This window comes from Lolium perenne, chromosome 5 (assembly GCF_019359855.2).
Source record: "Lolium perenne isolate Kyuss_39 chromosome 5, Kyuss_2.0, whole genome shotgun sequence".
Classification (NCBI taxonomy): domain Eukaryota; kingdom Viridiplantae; phylum Streptophyta; class Magnoliopsida; order Poales; family Poaceae; genus Lolium; species Lolium perenne.
The window spans coordinates 3,167,874-3,183,233 of record NC_067248.2 but is presented as its reverse complement, the minus strand read 5'-3'; the positions used below and the strand labels follow the sequence as shown (position 1 = coordinate 3,183,233).

General features: G+C 47.8%; 1 protein-coding gene and 1 long non-coding RNA gene across 2 annotated transcripts in view; both read right to left on the bottom strand.

Annotated features, from left to right (window-relative positions):
• Positions 1–1,294: 1,294 nt before the first annotated feature.
• LOC127321654 (uncharacterized) lies at positions 1,295–2,293 on the bottom strand. The gene is made up of 3 exons (XR_007864255.2): positions 2,139–2,293; positions 1,921–1,989; positions 1,295–1,826 (listed from the first exon to the last, which is right to left on the bottom strand). It is a non-coding gene; the product is annotated as an uncharacterized lncRNA (long non-coding RNA).
• A 129-nt stretch (positions 2,294–2,422) lies between these two features.
• Positions 2,423–15,360, bottom strand: part of LOC127321674 (uncharacterized) — a 75,178-nt gene continuing 62,240 nt past the window's right edge. The window contains exons 8-9 of the mRNA XM_051350688.2: positions 2,658–3,047; positions 2,423–2,560 (exon numbers count right to left, since the gene is read on the bottom strand). Of these exons, the coding sequence (XP_051206648.2) occupies positions 2,423–2,560; positions 2,658–3,047 (528 nt within the window). The remainder of the gene's footprint in view (positions 2,561–2,657; positions 3,048–15,360) is intronic.

Sequence of the window (15,360 nt, the reverse complement as noted above, 5' to 3'; positions counted from 1 at the left end):
GGGTTCCCTTCGCGCGGAGGGAGACGTCACCCGGGCAACGCAGGTGGTGTGTCGGCGCGAGGTCGGCGGAGCTCGCCGGCGCATGGCGGGAGGCGTTGAGGAGCGGAGCTCGATGGAGATGCAGGTGAGGCGGGAGCGTGGTGGTCGGCGGCGCATGACCTGCTGGCGGCGGCGCGGCCCAACCATGGAAGCGGCGGCCATGGAGTGCTGCCAGGAGGGAGCTCCTAGCGCGGCGGCCAGCTACCTCCGGGCTTCATGATGCGGCGGCGTCCTCCCGGTTGCCCGCTGTCGTGGGGAGGGAGATGGAGGCATGGGAGTACCCGGGCCCGATCTAGGCTTCGAGGGCCCGATCCGGGCTCCAGTGGCCGGGGCGCAGGCGTTGCTCGCCAACCCGGGAGTGGGATGACGACGCGTTGAGGCGGCCTGGTACGTGTTGGAGGTGGTCTGAGGCTGCACCCTCGTTCGGGGTGGAGTGGAGGTGAGTGTCTTCTCCGTTGTGCGCGGCGTTGGTGGACCACGATATGCCGACTTCAATGGCGAGGTGCTGCGGCGGTGGCGGTGTGAACGACAAGGACAGCTGCCTCAATCCGTTGGGTAGGGTGGGAGGTGTGCGACTACACGAACGAAATTCTTGCCCGTCTTCGGTCGGTGCTGGTGGCGACGGCGCCCGTGGGCGTCGTTCCCCTCCTTGGAGGCGTCGCTGAGTGTCTCGGCACTTCCCCGCTCACTTTACGGTTTGGTGGAGATCTCCGGATGAAAACCTAGGTTCAGAGTGAACCGGCGCGATGGCGGCGTTCTGGACGTCGTCACTCTGTTGAGAGCATCGCGTTTGGAGACACAGCGTTGCAGGTACCTTGTCGTGTTCCTCCGGTGTTCGTCGTTGTCCAAGCTCGACCTTCATGGGCGCCATGTACGCCATCGCCGGAGAGTCCAAGGCGATGTGTTTCTCCGGACCAATCAAGTCCCGCCATTCTCCTGCCACCTCCTTTTCGGCATCAAGGGTGCATGGTGCGTTGACAAGGGAAGTCCAATTGGAGCTGTCGTTCTTCGATGGTGACCGGCGTTGGTCGAGACGCGGCTTTGTCGTTTAGCTTGGATAGGCTCTTTTGCTTTGGATCGAGCTGTAATGTCGGTGGTGGTTGTCTTAGGGTGACCCGGTGTGGAGTTTGTACTGCATTCGTTGTTCGCAGCGAGGTGTAGTCGTCTTGTATCTAAAGTCTGCTTTTTATAAAGATAAGGCACGCTCTTTGGTGTGCTCTAAAAAGAAAATTCGGAAGTAACTGACGAGGCATGCTGGAAATATAAGTTGAACAGAGAAACTTTCGACCTCGAGATCAATTTAGCTAAGGGCGTCTATTGGCGTTCAATGTTCAACCCTCAAGCCCCTGCGTTGTTCAATATAACATACCCAAATACTGAACACTGAAGCCCTGTAGCGGACTGATCACTGAAGAATACCGCATTCTGCAATTGGAAGCACGGACGCGGTTGGGCAGTGTTTCCGTTCGCCTTTTCCGGGTAGGAACATGGGCGATGCGAGACGCCTGTTTTCTTCTCTCTCTATATAGCTCTTCCGCTAAAATTGGTGCAGATACAAATAGAAGATGATGGTATCCACTAAAATTCCAATGCGCGATAGCTGCAAAAATGTAGATGTTGACTGATACAAAACGATCCACGAAGACAACCAAGATTGTCATCATACAGTGTACTGTACCGAGTAAACGTCAAAAACCACCGCTGTCACCTTCGCTCGAAGCTGGATCTTTGTGGAAGATTAATTGATTTCCACTATTGCAATTCCATTCCGACATAGGACGACGAGGCTACACACATATGAGCCCCGGTTACAGAGAGAGAAAGAGAGATACGAATCTAGAAAATAAAATGATGCGAGAATTTCGTGGAAGATTCATTTACCTTTTTGTCATGGTAATGTATGCAAAGTCCATGACAAGTCCCAAATTAAAGTTAACCCTGTTCTCATACCTGCAAAATTAGAAAGCAAGGTATTCATCCACCGCTGCCACTTATTTCTACCGTTGATGCATGGCGTCATTATGAAGGAATGAGAAATGCAGTTGCAATGTTTGCCCGAGTGAAAGATGTTGGCTAGCGTAGGGTAATAAAAATGGTACCTGTGAGTTGTTGAATCACAAAAAGCAACAGTGTGGTCCTCTGACACTGTAAGCAGAATCGGACGACCTGAGGGACGTTCAACCACAGCAATATTGCGACCATATCTTTGGAGTCTGTTGATATTTTTAATACATGTATTTGATTGCAAATCCAAGATCTGGCAAAAACATGGAGCTTGAGGCGGCACACCATAATAATTTACACATGCTTCATTAATAGTACTATATTTTGCTTCTTTTTTCGTGAGCTCTGCATGTGTTGCTATAAAACAATATTGAAGATGTCATACCTGTGCAATCCCCATGCAATCAGTGTATGTAACCAAATACTGCAAAGCCCCGCCCGGGCAGAAATAATTAAGACCAGATTCTGGATAGCACACGAATGAGGCGACAGGAGTAGGAGAATCCATGTTCCACATCTGTCAATCTCAAGCATCAGTACGAAATTATTAGGGAAATTGATATGGAAACTGCTCTTATACTAAAAAAAAAATCTACACCAACCAATTAATGAACCTTTCTCGTGAAGTCAGCTGAGCAACTAGCAAAAGTGTTTCCCGCAGTCTGCGGGTTGAACTTGACTTGACACACAATGCTCGAGTGTCCTTCGAATGTCCGTATGCACTGCCAGCCAGCCTCCCAGTTCCAAAGTTTGATCAGTTTGTCCCAAGATGCCGAGAGCACTAATGGTTCACTGGGGTGAACAACCAGTGAGGTGACGCGATCCGCGTGACCTCTAAAATTCTGCAGCTTCTCCGCTTTTTCATATGAGTACACGTGGATGTATCCTTTATCATCGCCGGTCACAAAACCCATTAACGGTTCAACGAATTTAGCTGTCGGGATGTATGGTTTATCTCCGAATGTCAGCAGTCCTGTTTTAGCTCGGAATGCCATCACCTTTGTCTGCAAGGAAATGCAAAATGCGTGATCAGTAGTCAAGTACATGTCCTCCTACACTAATTTAAGGAAATCGCTGACGTTTCCCCGGACACACGACCACGCGTCAGGGCCCACCCAGAACGCCTGGTAGCTTCCTCCTAGCAGGTGTGACACGTCTCCACGGGCTTTCAGCACGACCTTTCCAACCTTATCTCTTTCAGTACGCATCTCTAAATTTTCTTTCCATGGCCATATCTCTCCCCTGTGCACGCCGAGCTCCCGCTGCTGGCGCTCTTCCTGAACTATCTCATGCCCCCACTCGATCTCGCTGGACATCGGTGGAACCATGGCTGCAAGCCGGAGCTTGGGAGATGTGAGCGCGCCGATCGATGACGCTGCTGCAGCAGAGGATAGCCGGTAGTTGATGCCGGAAGGGTGGAGGCTGCGCCGCGGCGCTCCTATGAAGGGACGGCGCCGGTGATGCGAAGCTCAGCCGTCGCTGCTACAATAGCCCGGCGGCACTGCTAGAAGCTGCTGCCGGCGTTGCTAGCGCGCCGGCGCTGCTACAAGTTGTCGCCGCCGGCTCTGTGAGGCTCGGCCGTCGCTGCTACAATGGTCGGTTGACGCTGCTACAATCTACCGGCGGCGCTGCTACAAGCTGCCGGCGCCGGTGCTGCGAGGCTCGGCCGTCGCCGCTACAATTGCACGGCGGCGCTGCTACAAACTGCCGGCGCCGGTGCTACAATAGCACGGCTGCGCTGCTACAAGCTACCAGCGGCGCTGCTACAATGGTCTGCCGGCGGCGCTGCTACGAGCGGAGACATCACGTGTCGACTTCCGATGGTACAATGGCGGGCGGCGCTGCTGCGACCGCTGGCCACCGGTTACTGCGAGGTTTGGCCGCCAGTGCCACAAGGTGAGGCGGCGCTGCTGCGAGGCCAAGTAGCCGGAGCTACGGCGACATTTTTCTGCGCCGAGAAGACGAAGGAGAGGAAAGCAGCTGCGCTTCTGTGATGCCAGGAGAGAGAAGGAAAGGATCTGCGCTGGGACCTGCCCATGAGAGAATAGGGGGGAAAGCGACGTTGATTGGTGTACTTGCTTAATCAGACGGCTTTAAAGTTTCGATCGAACGGCTGGCGACCCGGGGATCCGGGATTTTGATCCCCTAATTTAAAGCAACATGTAAATTTCTCAAGTGTCTCCATGAGCCGCACCGCCCTGTCGTCATCTTCAATGGCCCCGAAAACCCCGGCCCTCGAGACTGCCGGGCCACTTGGGACACGGTACGAGGGCATCTCCAGCGGGAGTGCCTAAACGGTCCGTTTTGATCCGTGCGGACAGGCAGGCCAAAAAGAAAAAAAAACTCCAGCGGGCACGCGAGGGCCGAGACCGCCGTGACGAGGTGCGCTGCCGCCGAGCCATCTTGCCAGTCGATCTCCGAGAAGATCCGGCGTACGCGCTCAACTCCTACAACTGGATCTCCTTCGAGACGTGGGAGTTCCACGCGCGGGGCCGAGCGGGATACCTCGGCGACCTCGACTACTTCTCCCACGAGATCACCGCAGAAGAAGACGAGAATGACAACAACGACGAGGACGAGGACGAGGACGACTACGCCGCCGAGGCCGAGCGCGGAGACAACGACCACGACGCCGGCGGGCCGGCGTGGGATCCGGAGACCCAGCCGCCGGACATTAGCAAGGAGGAGGCCATTGCCATGGCACTGGCCAATAGCGAGCTCGACGAGCTCAACGAGCTCGCTATGTGGGAGGGGCTCGCCATCCAGCTTCGCGAGTCGGCGCTCGCGCAGGAGAGGCCGGCGACTCCTCCGGCCACGCCGACGCGTTCGAACGACCGCGCGTCGACTGCTGCTTCTTCAACGGCCTGGGATCCGTGGCCACCTTCACCACAGCCTCCTGTGCCGCCGACAGCCTGGCCGCAGTTGCCGCAGGTTGCCCTTCCTCCTCCACCGCCGGCGTACCAGCTTCCATGGCCGATACCGGAGTTCATCGACCTCGTCAGCGACGACGAGCAGTAGCCCATAGCTAGGTTTTAGCATGCCTTGCTGGCCATTTTTATGTCTTTTTATGTATTTTTATTAATGTACATTATGGGTTTATGAATGGGAAAAAAAATTATGCGTCGGCCCGCTGTGGACACCCCTAGACGCAAACAGACGCGCGGTTAATTTCGACCATTCGACCCGACGCAAAACGGACGCATCTGAAATGCGTCGCCCCGCTGAAGATGCCTTTACTCACGAGGTGTCCGAGCTCATTCAAGGCAAATTCGGGCTCTCATTTAAGACCCCTGCACCTACCCGCATTCATTCGCAGACAAACAGAGGGAGGCAGAGTGCGCGCAAGGATCGCCAATGCCTCAGATCCTTTGCAATTGCGGTTCCACTATCTTCTCTCTTCGTGTCCTTCAAACCGTGTTCGATAATACCACCGGATCGAATGTTTAGCGGACCCGCCGCTTTTGGAACACATCTCTACCAAAAATAGGTCCCTAATTTTTTTTTAGAGTTTTGGGTATTTAAAGATATCACCAATTTAAACATACCATAAAAATAAATATGTTTGAAAATATTGTCTCCAAGTTGAAAGTTAACAAACAACAAACCAAACAAATAGAAGTTGGGCTAGATCAAGGCGCCGGCGCAATTGATTTGTCTCCTTTGAGCCTCCAAAGATGCAGTCAATGGCAGTGGACTCACTCATGTGAACGTAGTCGTCTGTGCATCGGTAGGTGCTCCATATGCAAGCATCCTTAGAGCAGTGGTGCATTTCTGGATCGACGAGAATCCATCCGTGCCAACGGCGTCGTGCTTGAGCCTGATGTACGTAGGGGTCGAACTTTCTCACACCTTGAAGGATTTTCATGAACAAGTTCTTGCTCATCCTATATCGCCATCGAAAATTGTAGTTGTTGTACAACATGGTATGACCCTCCAACCTCTGTCGGGGGCTTCGACTTCTTTCTTCCTGGCATCTAATCTTCATGGCGCGGCCTCTTCTTCTTCTCCCTGTTGTCATTGAGATTTTTTGAAGGCGAGCGATGATCGCCAAGTGCTCCCGAACGTCGTCCTCGCAGGCTGCCTCTTCGTCCATGATTTGTTGGATCATTTCTTGTTGCTATCCATGTCTAGGAGGCAAAACAAATGGTTAGAAATGAGCGGCGGCAATGGAGGCAACGAACAGTGACCGGTGGCGCCTACCAGACAAACGGCCGAACACCTTATGTGCATAGTGGAGGGGGGAGGGGGCATGGGGGGAGTGGCCGCCACATTCTGGCCCGAGTTGGCGAACCACTGATACGTCTCCAACGTATCTATAATTTCTGATGTTCCATGCTAGTTTTATGACAATACCTACATGTTTTGTTCACACTTTATATCGTTTTGATGCATTTTCCGGAACTAACCTATTAACAAGATGCCGAAGTGCCAGTTCCTGTTTTCTGCTGTTTTTGGTTCCAGAAATCCTACAAAGGAAATATTCTCGGAATTGGACGAAATCAACGCCCAGGGTCTTATATTTCACGGAAGCTTCCAGAGAGCCAGAGAGGGACAAGAGGGGAGCCCTGGGGGCCCCACCCCACATGGCGGCGCGGCCAAGGGGGGGGGGGCGCGCCCCCCTATGGTGTGGCCCCACCAGGGCCCCTCCGAGGCTGCCCTTCCGCCTACTTAAAGCCTCCGTCGCGAAAACCCTAAAAGAAGAAGCCACGATACGAGAAAAGTTCCAGAGCCGCCGCTATCGCGAAGCCAAGATTCGGGGGACAGGAGTCTCTATTCCGGCACGCCGCCGGGACGGGGAAGTGCCCCCGGAAGGCATCTCCATCGACACCACCGCCATCTCCATCGACGCTGCTGACTCCTATGATGAGGAGGGAGTAGTTCTCCCTCGAGGCTAAGGGTTGTACCGGTAGCTATGTGGTTAATCTCTCTCCCATGTACTTCAATACAATGATCTCATGATTTGCCTAGCATGATTGAGATCCATATGATGAGCTTTGTAATCTAGATGTCGTTATGCTATTCAAGTGGGTTTTACTTATGTGATCTCCGGAGACTCCTTGTCCCACGTGTGTAAAGGTGACAGTGTGTGCACCGTGTGGGTCTCTTAGGCTATATTTCACAGAATACTTATTCACTGAGTTATGATTTGAGTTGGATGTCTCTATTAAATTGTGGTGTGTTAGTACCTCCTATGAATGCTCACAGTGACAGCGTGGGGTGTTTATTAGTACTTGGGAATACATCTTTAAGGTTTGCTTTTGCAGCCCTACACGGTGAATTAGTGTTCGTTATCCCGCCAGAGAGTAGTTCAGAATAGCATAGTGAAGTGCTTATATTTACATTCAATTATGATTGCAATGTTGAGAGTGTCCACTAGTGAAAGTATGATCCCTAGGCCTTGTTTCTAAGCATTGAAACACCGTTTCCAACAAGTTCTGCTACATGTTTGCTTGCTGCCATCTTTATTTCAGATTGCAGTTACCACTTATAATCATCCATATTACTTGTATTTCACTATCTCTTCGCCGAACTAGTGCGCCTATACATCTGACAAGTGTATTAGGTGTGTTGGGGACACAAGAGACTTCTTGTATCGTGATTGCAGGGTTGCTTGAGAGGGATATCTTTGACCTCTACCTCCCTGAGTTCGATAAACCTTGGGTGATTCACTTAAGGGAAACTTGCTGCTGTTCTACAAACCTCTGCTCTTGGAGGCCCAACACTGTCTACAGGAATAGAAGCGTGCGTAGACATCAAGCTATTTTCTGGCGCCGTTGCCGGGGAACGAAGAAAAGTTACACCACGGAGATTTCTACCTCCCACGTCAACCACGCGCCAGTTGTGGACAGCAAGCTATTTTCTGGCGCCGTTGCCGGGGAACGAAGAAAAGTTACACCACAGAGATTTCTACCTCCCACGTCAACCACGCGCCAGTTGTGGATAGCAAGCTATTTTCTGGCGCCGTTGCCGGGGAGGTAAGGTAAAAGGTATTCACATCCTCCGACTACTAAGCTATTTCCTAGCATTGTTGCCGGTGTGTGAGTGCTCGAAGCTATTTCCTTTAGATCCTGCAATTGCATCTTTTTGTTTCTTGTTTACACTAGTTAGGCATAATGAAAAACAACTGTGAGCTTTTTAATCTATTTCCTGAGTTAAGACATGGATTGTTTGATGCGAAAATTAAAAAACCTATGGAACCTTATTTGCATGCTAGTAGCAATGATATTAGTATGAACGCTTTGAACACTATTGTTGCTAATGCTATGGAAAATTCTAAGCTTGGGGAAGCTGGCTTTGATGAGCATGATATTTTTAGTCCCCCAAGCATGGAGGAGAAAATTTACTTTGATGATACTTTGCCTCCCATTTATGATGATTATAATGATAGTGATATTTTGGTGCCACCTACTATGGAGGATAAAGTTTATTATGATTATACTATGCCTCTTATATTTGATGATGAGAATAATAATGATAGCTACTTTGTTGAATTTGCTCCCACTACAATTAATAAGAATGACTATGCTTATGTTGGGAGTAGCAATTATTTTATGCATGAGACTCATGATAAGAATACTTTATGTGATAGTTATATTGTTGAGTTTGTTCATGATGCCACTGAAAGAGGGAAACATGGTTATATGCATCTTAATAATATTAAGTTTCCCCTCTTTATGTTGAGAATCTTGAAGTTGCGCTTGTCTTATCTTCCTATGCTTGTCACTTTGTTCTTCATGAATTTACTTGTGTACAAGATTCCTTTTCATAGGAAGTGGGTTAGGCTTAAATTTGTTTCATACTTGCTTTTTGATGCTCTCTTTGCTTCAACTCTCATCCTTATGTGAGCATCATTAAAATTACTGAGCTCATCTTAATGGCTATAAAGAAAGCACTTCTTGGGAGATAACCCATGTTTTTATTTTTGCTACTGTTTTGTTGTGTCTTGGAAGTTGCTACTACTGTAGCAACCTCTTCTTATCTTTATTTTATTGCATTGTTGTGCCAAGTAAAGTCTTTGATAGTAAGGTTGATACTAGATTTGGATTACTGCGCAGAAACAGATTTCTGTCTGTCACGAAATTGAGTCGCCCCGTCTGTAGGTAACTCAGAAAAATATGCCAATTTACGTGCGTGATCCTCAGATATGTACGCAACTTTCATTCAATTTGAGCATTTTCATCTGAGCAAGTTTAGTGCCCCAGAAAAATTCGTCTTTACGTACTGTTCTGTTTTGACAGATTCTGCCTTTTATTTCGCATTGCTTGTTTTGCTATGTTTGATGGATTTCTTTGTTCCATTAACTTTCAGTAGCTTTGTGCAATGTCCAGAAGTGTTAGGAATGATTGTGTCACCTCTGAACATGTGAATTTTTGATTATGCACTAACCCTCTAATGAGATTGTTTTGAGTTTGGTGTGGAGGAAGTTTTCAAGGGTCAAGAGAGGAGGATGATATAATACGATCAAGAAGAGTGAAAAGTCTAAGCTTGGGGATGCCCCCGTGGTTCATCCCTGCATATTTCAAGAAGACTCAAGCATCTAAGCTTGGGGATGCCATCCCCAAGGCATCCCCTTCTTCATCGACAACTTATCAGGTCACCTCTAGTGAAACTATATTTTTATTCCGTCACATCTTATGTGCTTTACTTGGAGCGTCTGTGTGCTTTTATTTTCGTTTTGTTATTTTCATTCTCTGAATAAATTCATGCTTGTGTGGGAGAGAGACACGCTCCGCTCGTTCATATGAACACATGTGTTCTTAGCTTTACTTTTAATGTTCATGGCGAAGGTTGAAACTGCTTCGTTCATTGTTATATGGTTGGAAACAGAAAATGCTTCATGTGGTAATTGGTATAATGTCTTGAATAATTTGATACTTGGCAATTGTTGTGCTCAAATAGATCATGTTTAAGCTCTTGCATCATGTACTTTGCACCTATTAATGAAGAACTACCATAGAGCTTGTTGAAATTTGGTTTGCATGATTGGTCTCTCTAGAGTCTAGATATTTTCTGGTGAGGGTTTGAACAACAAGGAAGACAGTGTAGAGTCTTATAATGCTTGCAATATGTTCTTATGTAAGTTTTGCTGTACCGGTTCATACTTGTGTTTGCTTCAAACAACCTTCCTAGCCAAAGCCTTGTACTGAGAGGGAATGCTTCTCGTGCATCCAAAATCCTTAAGCCAAAAACTATGCCATTTGTGTCCACCATACCTACCTACTACATGGTATTTCTCTGCCATTCCAAAGTAAATTGCTTGAGTGCTACCTTTAAAATTCCATTCTTTGTCTTTGCAATATATAGCTCATGGGAAAAATAGCTTAAAAACTATTGTGGTATTGAATATGTCGCTTATGTTTATTATTTCTTATAAGTTGCTTGTTGAGCGATAACCATGTTCCTGGGGACGCCATCAACTATTTCACTTTTGTTGAATATCATGTGAGTTGCTATGCATGTTCGTCTTGTCTGAAGTAAGGGTGATTTGCCATGAGTTGTATGGTTTGAGTATGCATATTGTTAGAGAAGAACATTGGGCCGCTAACCAAAGCCATGTATCATGGTGGAAGTTTCAGTTTGGACATTAGTCCTCAATCTCTTATGAGAATATTATCTGTTGTTGAATGCTTATGCATTAAAGAGGAGTCCATTATCTGTTGTCTATGTTGTCCCGGTATGGATGTCTAAGTTGAGAATAATCAAAAGTGAGAAATCCAATGCGAACTTTCTCCTTAGACCTTTGTACAAAGTGCATAGAGGTACCCCTTTGTGACACTTGGTTGAAACATATGTTATGCAATGATAATCCATGTAAATCCAAGCTAATTAGGACAAGGTGCGGGCACTATTGGTGTACTATGCATGAGGCTTGCAACTTATAAGATGTCTTATGCATAACACATATGAATTATTACTACCGTTGACAAAATTGTTTCTATGTTTTCAAAAGAAAAGCTCTAGCACAAAAATAGTAATCCATGCTTCCCTCTGCGAAGGGCCTTTCTTTTACTTTATGTTGAGTCAGTTTACCTACTTCTTTCTATCTTGGAAGCAAACACTTGTGTCAACTGTGTGCATTGATTCTTACATGTTTACCTATTGCACTTGTTATACTGCTTTATGATGACAACTATCCATGAGATATACATGTTACAAGTTGAAAGCAATTGCTGAAACTTAATCATCCTTTGTGTTGCTTCAAAACTTTCTACTAAGAATTTATTGCTTTATGAGTTAACTCTTATGCAAGACTTATTGATGCTTGTCTTGAAAGTACTATTCATGAAAAGTCTTTGCTATATGATTCACTTGTTTATTCATTGTCTTTACCATTGCTTCGAATCACTTCATTCATCCCATATGCTTTACAATAGTATGATCAAGATTATGTAAGTAGCATGTCACTACAGAAATTATCCTTGTTATCGTTTACCTACTCGAGGGCGAGTAGGAACTAAGCTTGGGGATGCTGATACGTCTCCAACGTATCTATAATTTCTGATGTTCCATGCTAGTTTTATGACAATACCTACATGTTTTGTTCACACTTTATATCGTTTTGATGCATTTTCCGGAACTAACCTATTAACAAGATGCCGAAGTGCCGTCTCGTCATTTCTGCTGTTTTTGGTTCCAGAAATCCTACAAAGGAAATATTCTCGGAATTGGACGAAATCAACGCCCAGGGTCTTATATTTCACGGAAGCTTCCAGAGAGCCAGAGAGGGACAAGAGGGGAGCCCTGGGGGCCCCACCCCACATGGCGGCGCGGCCAAGGGGGGGGGCGCGCCCCCCTATGGTGTGGCCCCACCAGGGCCCCTCCGAGGCTGCCCTTCCGCCTACTTAAAGCCTCCGTCGCGAAAACCCTAAAAGAAGAAGCCACGATACGAGAAAAGTTACAGAGCCGCCGCCATCGCGAAGCCAGGATTCGGGGGACAGGAGTCTCTGTTCCGGCACGCCGCCGGGACGGGGAAGTGCCCCCGGAAAGCATCTCCATCGACACCACCGCCATCTCCATCGACGCTGTTGACTCCTACGATGAGGAGGGAGTAGTTCTCCCTCGAGGCTAAGGGCTGTACCGGTAGCTATGTGGTTAATCTCTCTCCCATGTACTTCAATACAATGATCTCATGATTTGCCTAGCATGATTGAGATCCATATGATGAGCTTTGTAATCTAGATGTCGTTATGCTATTCAAGTGGGTTTTACTTATGTGATCTCCGGAGACTCCTTGTCCCACGTGTGTAAAGGTGACAGTGTGTGCACCGTGTGGGTCTCTTAGGCTATATTTCACAGAATACTTATTCACTGAGTTATGATTTGAGTTGGATGTCTCTATGAAATTGTGGTGTGTTAGTACCTCCTATGAATGCTCACAGTGACAGCGTGGGGTGTTTATTAGTACTTGGGAATACATCTTTAAGGTTTGCTTTTGCAGCCCTACACGGTGAATTAGTGTTCGTTATCCCGCCAGAGAGTAGTTCAGAATAGCATAGTGAAGTGCTTATATTTATATTCAATTATGATTGCAATGTTGAGAGTGTCCACTAGTGAAAGTATGATCCCTAGGCCTTGTTTCTAAGCATTGAAACACCGTTTCCAACAAGTTCTGCTACATGTTTGCTTGCTGCCATCTTTATTTTAGATTGCAGTTACCACTTATAATCATCCATATTACTTGTATTTCACTATCTCTTCGCCGAACTAGTGCGCATATACATCTGACAAGTGTATTAGGTGTGTTGGGGACACAAGAGACTTCTTGTATCGTGATTGCAGGGTTGCTTGAGAGGGATATCTTTGACCTCTACCTCCCTGAGTTCGATAAACCTTGGGTGATTCACTTAAGGGAAACTTGCTGCTGTTCTACAAACCTCTGCTCTTGGAGGCCCAACACTGTCTACAGGAATAGAAGCGGGCGTAGACATCAAGCTATTTTCTGGCGCCGTTGCCGGGGAACGAAGAAAAGTTACACCACAGAGATTTCTACCTCCCACGTCAACCACGCGCCAGTTGTGGACAGCAAGCTATTTTCTGGCGCCGTTGCCGGGGAATGAAGAAAAGTTACACCACAGAGATTTCTACCTCCCACGTCAACCACGCGCCAGTTGTGGACAGCAACCACCTGCAGCGAAATGGGTGACAAGGGTGTTTGGCATCGCAACGGAGTCCAACGCAGGCGAAATATTCTGTTGGAGGGGGCCGACAATTTGAGCGGCGACGCAGGGGTGGGTGGTGCGGGAGGGGAGGCATGAAGTGAAAGAAAGAAAGAAAGAAAGGTGGGAAGCAATGGTGTCAGACATGGTCGTTGGTAGTTGGGTACCTGCGTCGCTTTTAGTTGTGTCCGGCGCCCCCGCAATGGGGCGTCGGACAACATATTGGGCTGCGCCGGATCGAAAAGGGCTTTCGGGCACACAGCGGGGTGGTCAAACGTCCGGGGTGCCCCAAATTCCTTTAGGGCACGATTTGGGGAATGCGACTGGATATGCTCTGACAGGTTGTTAGGACAGCCCGACGTAAAATAGACACAAAAAATATCTAGTTATGTTCGTTTAAGGCTGGGTCGTGAACACCTAATTGCCCTTATCTATACCTAATATATATATATCTATATCTATACCTACTAATAAAGGAAGTAAGGTTTCTCCCCAAAATTTTCGTCCGTTTTTTATTACCCCTAACTTTCTGTGAAAATTACGGCTGCTGCCACCGCTTAAGTCATGGAATTCTATACCTATACGCTTGAACCACAGTACCGTTTCGGTGTTTCCCGATAGAGGAGGAAAATCGGCTGGCTCGCTTCGTTTATGGCTGGGCGATGGCTCGCTTGTGTGGTATACTGTGGGCTGGCCCATGTAGAGAGCGACCCGATTGAATAACACGTTCAGGAAGATCGTTTCGTTTCGCTACGTATGAGCTTTGTCAAGCCTGTAAAATAGTCCCACCTCGCTTGGTTACAGCAAGTTCTAGCGATTTATATACGTGAAGTTGCCAGAATCAGCAGGCCACTTCAGGAATAACGAAAGCAGAATCCCATATGCTGATGCCTTATGCAAGCGCCTTGATATGCTATGCGGGGCATGATTCCGGAGGAGAAGTGTGCAAAGTTCACGTACATCAGCATAATGCATGTCATCCTCGTGGTGATACATGTACTGGGCCTTTTGTAGAATTATTGGCCAATTGCTAAGTCTAAAAACTTATCTTAACGCAGGTTGCTTATTGTCTCAACGAGTTTGAGACCTTAAGGCAGGTTGGTTCTATGGGAGACAAAATATCAATGAACTACTCTGGTGAAAAAACAAAGTAAGCTACATGTTCTAATGATTATTGTTTTCTTTCAAAACTTTCCTCTTGCAAGCCATGTATTGAAATGTAACTCTAAGGTACCTAACAATGCTAACTTCGGGCGAACTTTCCATGGTCGTTGTTGCAGTTTCGTGGCCGGTGCAACGCACGGGTTTTGTGCTAGTATATATATATATATATATATAATATAATAATAAAAGCAAAAGGGTTTCTCCCTTGGTCGTTCGTCCAACTTAAAACTGCCCTCAAAGTTATAGAAAATTACCCACCAGTGCCACCGGTAAATCAAAAAACGTTTCAATCTTTTCCCTAGGTTCATCTTCACGTTTTCCTCCTTCGATCCGTCCAAGAGTCTTCGTACGTGCTTCCGGCTCCGTCCCCGAACCGAATCCATGAGACACATGGCACGGCTGCGTCCTCATATAGCCAGGAAACGAACAACCCCTCCTCTACAATCTCCAATCTTCAAATTATATCGAATCCCATCTAAAGAGGGAGAGAAAACCGGAAGTCGTCGGCAACGTGGTTTCGCCGGGGGTCACCGGTTCTTCTCCAAGCAAACCACTATGGCTTCATACCCGACCATCGGATCCGCCGTTTTCATGTGGCTTAATTTACTACACACTAATTGATGTCGATCCGCCGTGTGGCTTAACAGCGTGGACGCGCTGGTGCTGCTGATGATGATAGCGGAGGGAGGAGCGCGCGGTCAACGGAGCATGTCTCGAGGGCCACCCAGGTCGAAGGCAACGCATGTCTTGAGGACCAGCTAGGGCGGTGACGGCGACGCCCAACACACACGCGCGTCCCCTCCTGAATCCTGAGTTTGTATCGTGTTCGTGCATCAATTTGGTTTGGCTTGTGTCATGCGGAATCAGGGCCTGGAGGTCGTTGGCGTCGCGGTTGCCTACTCCTCATTCCACGGAGTTCGCACGGTCGGCAGTATCCGCCTACTTCCTACATCCAGATTAGTTCTATGCCATCATAACTGGAAGACTGGACCTGCTA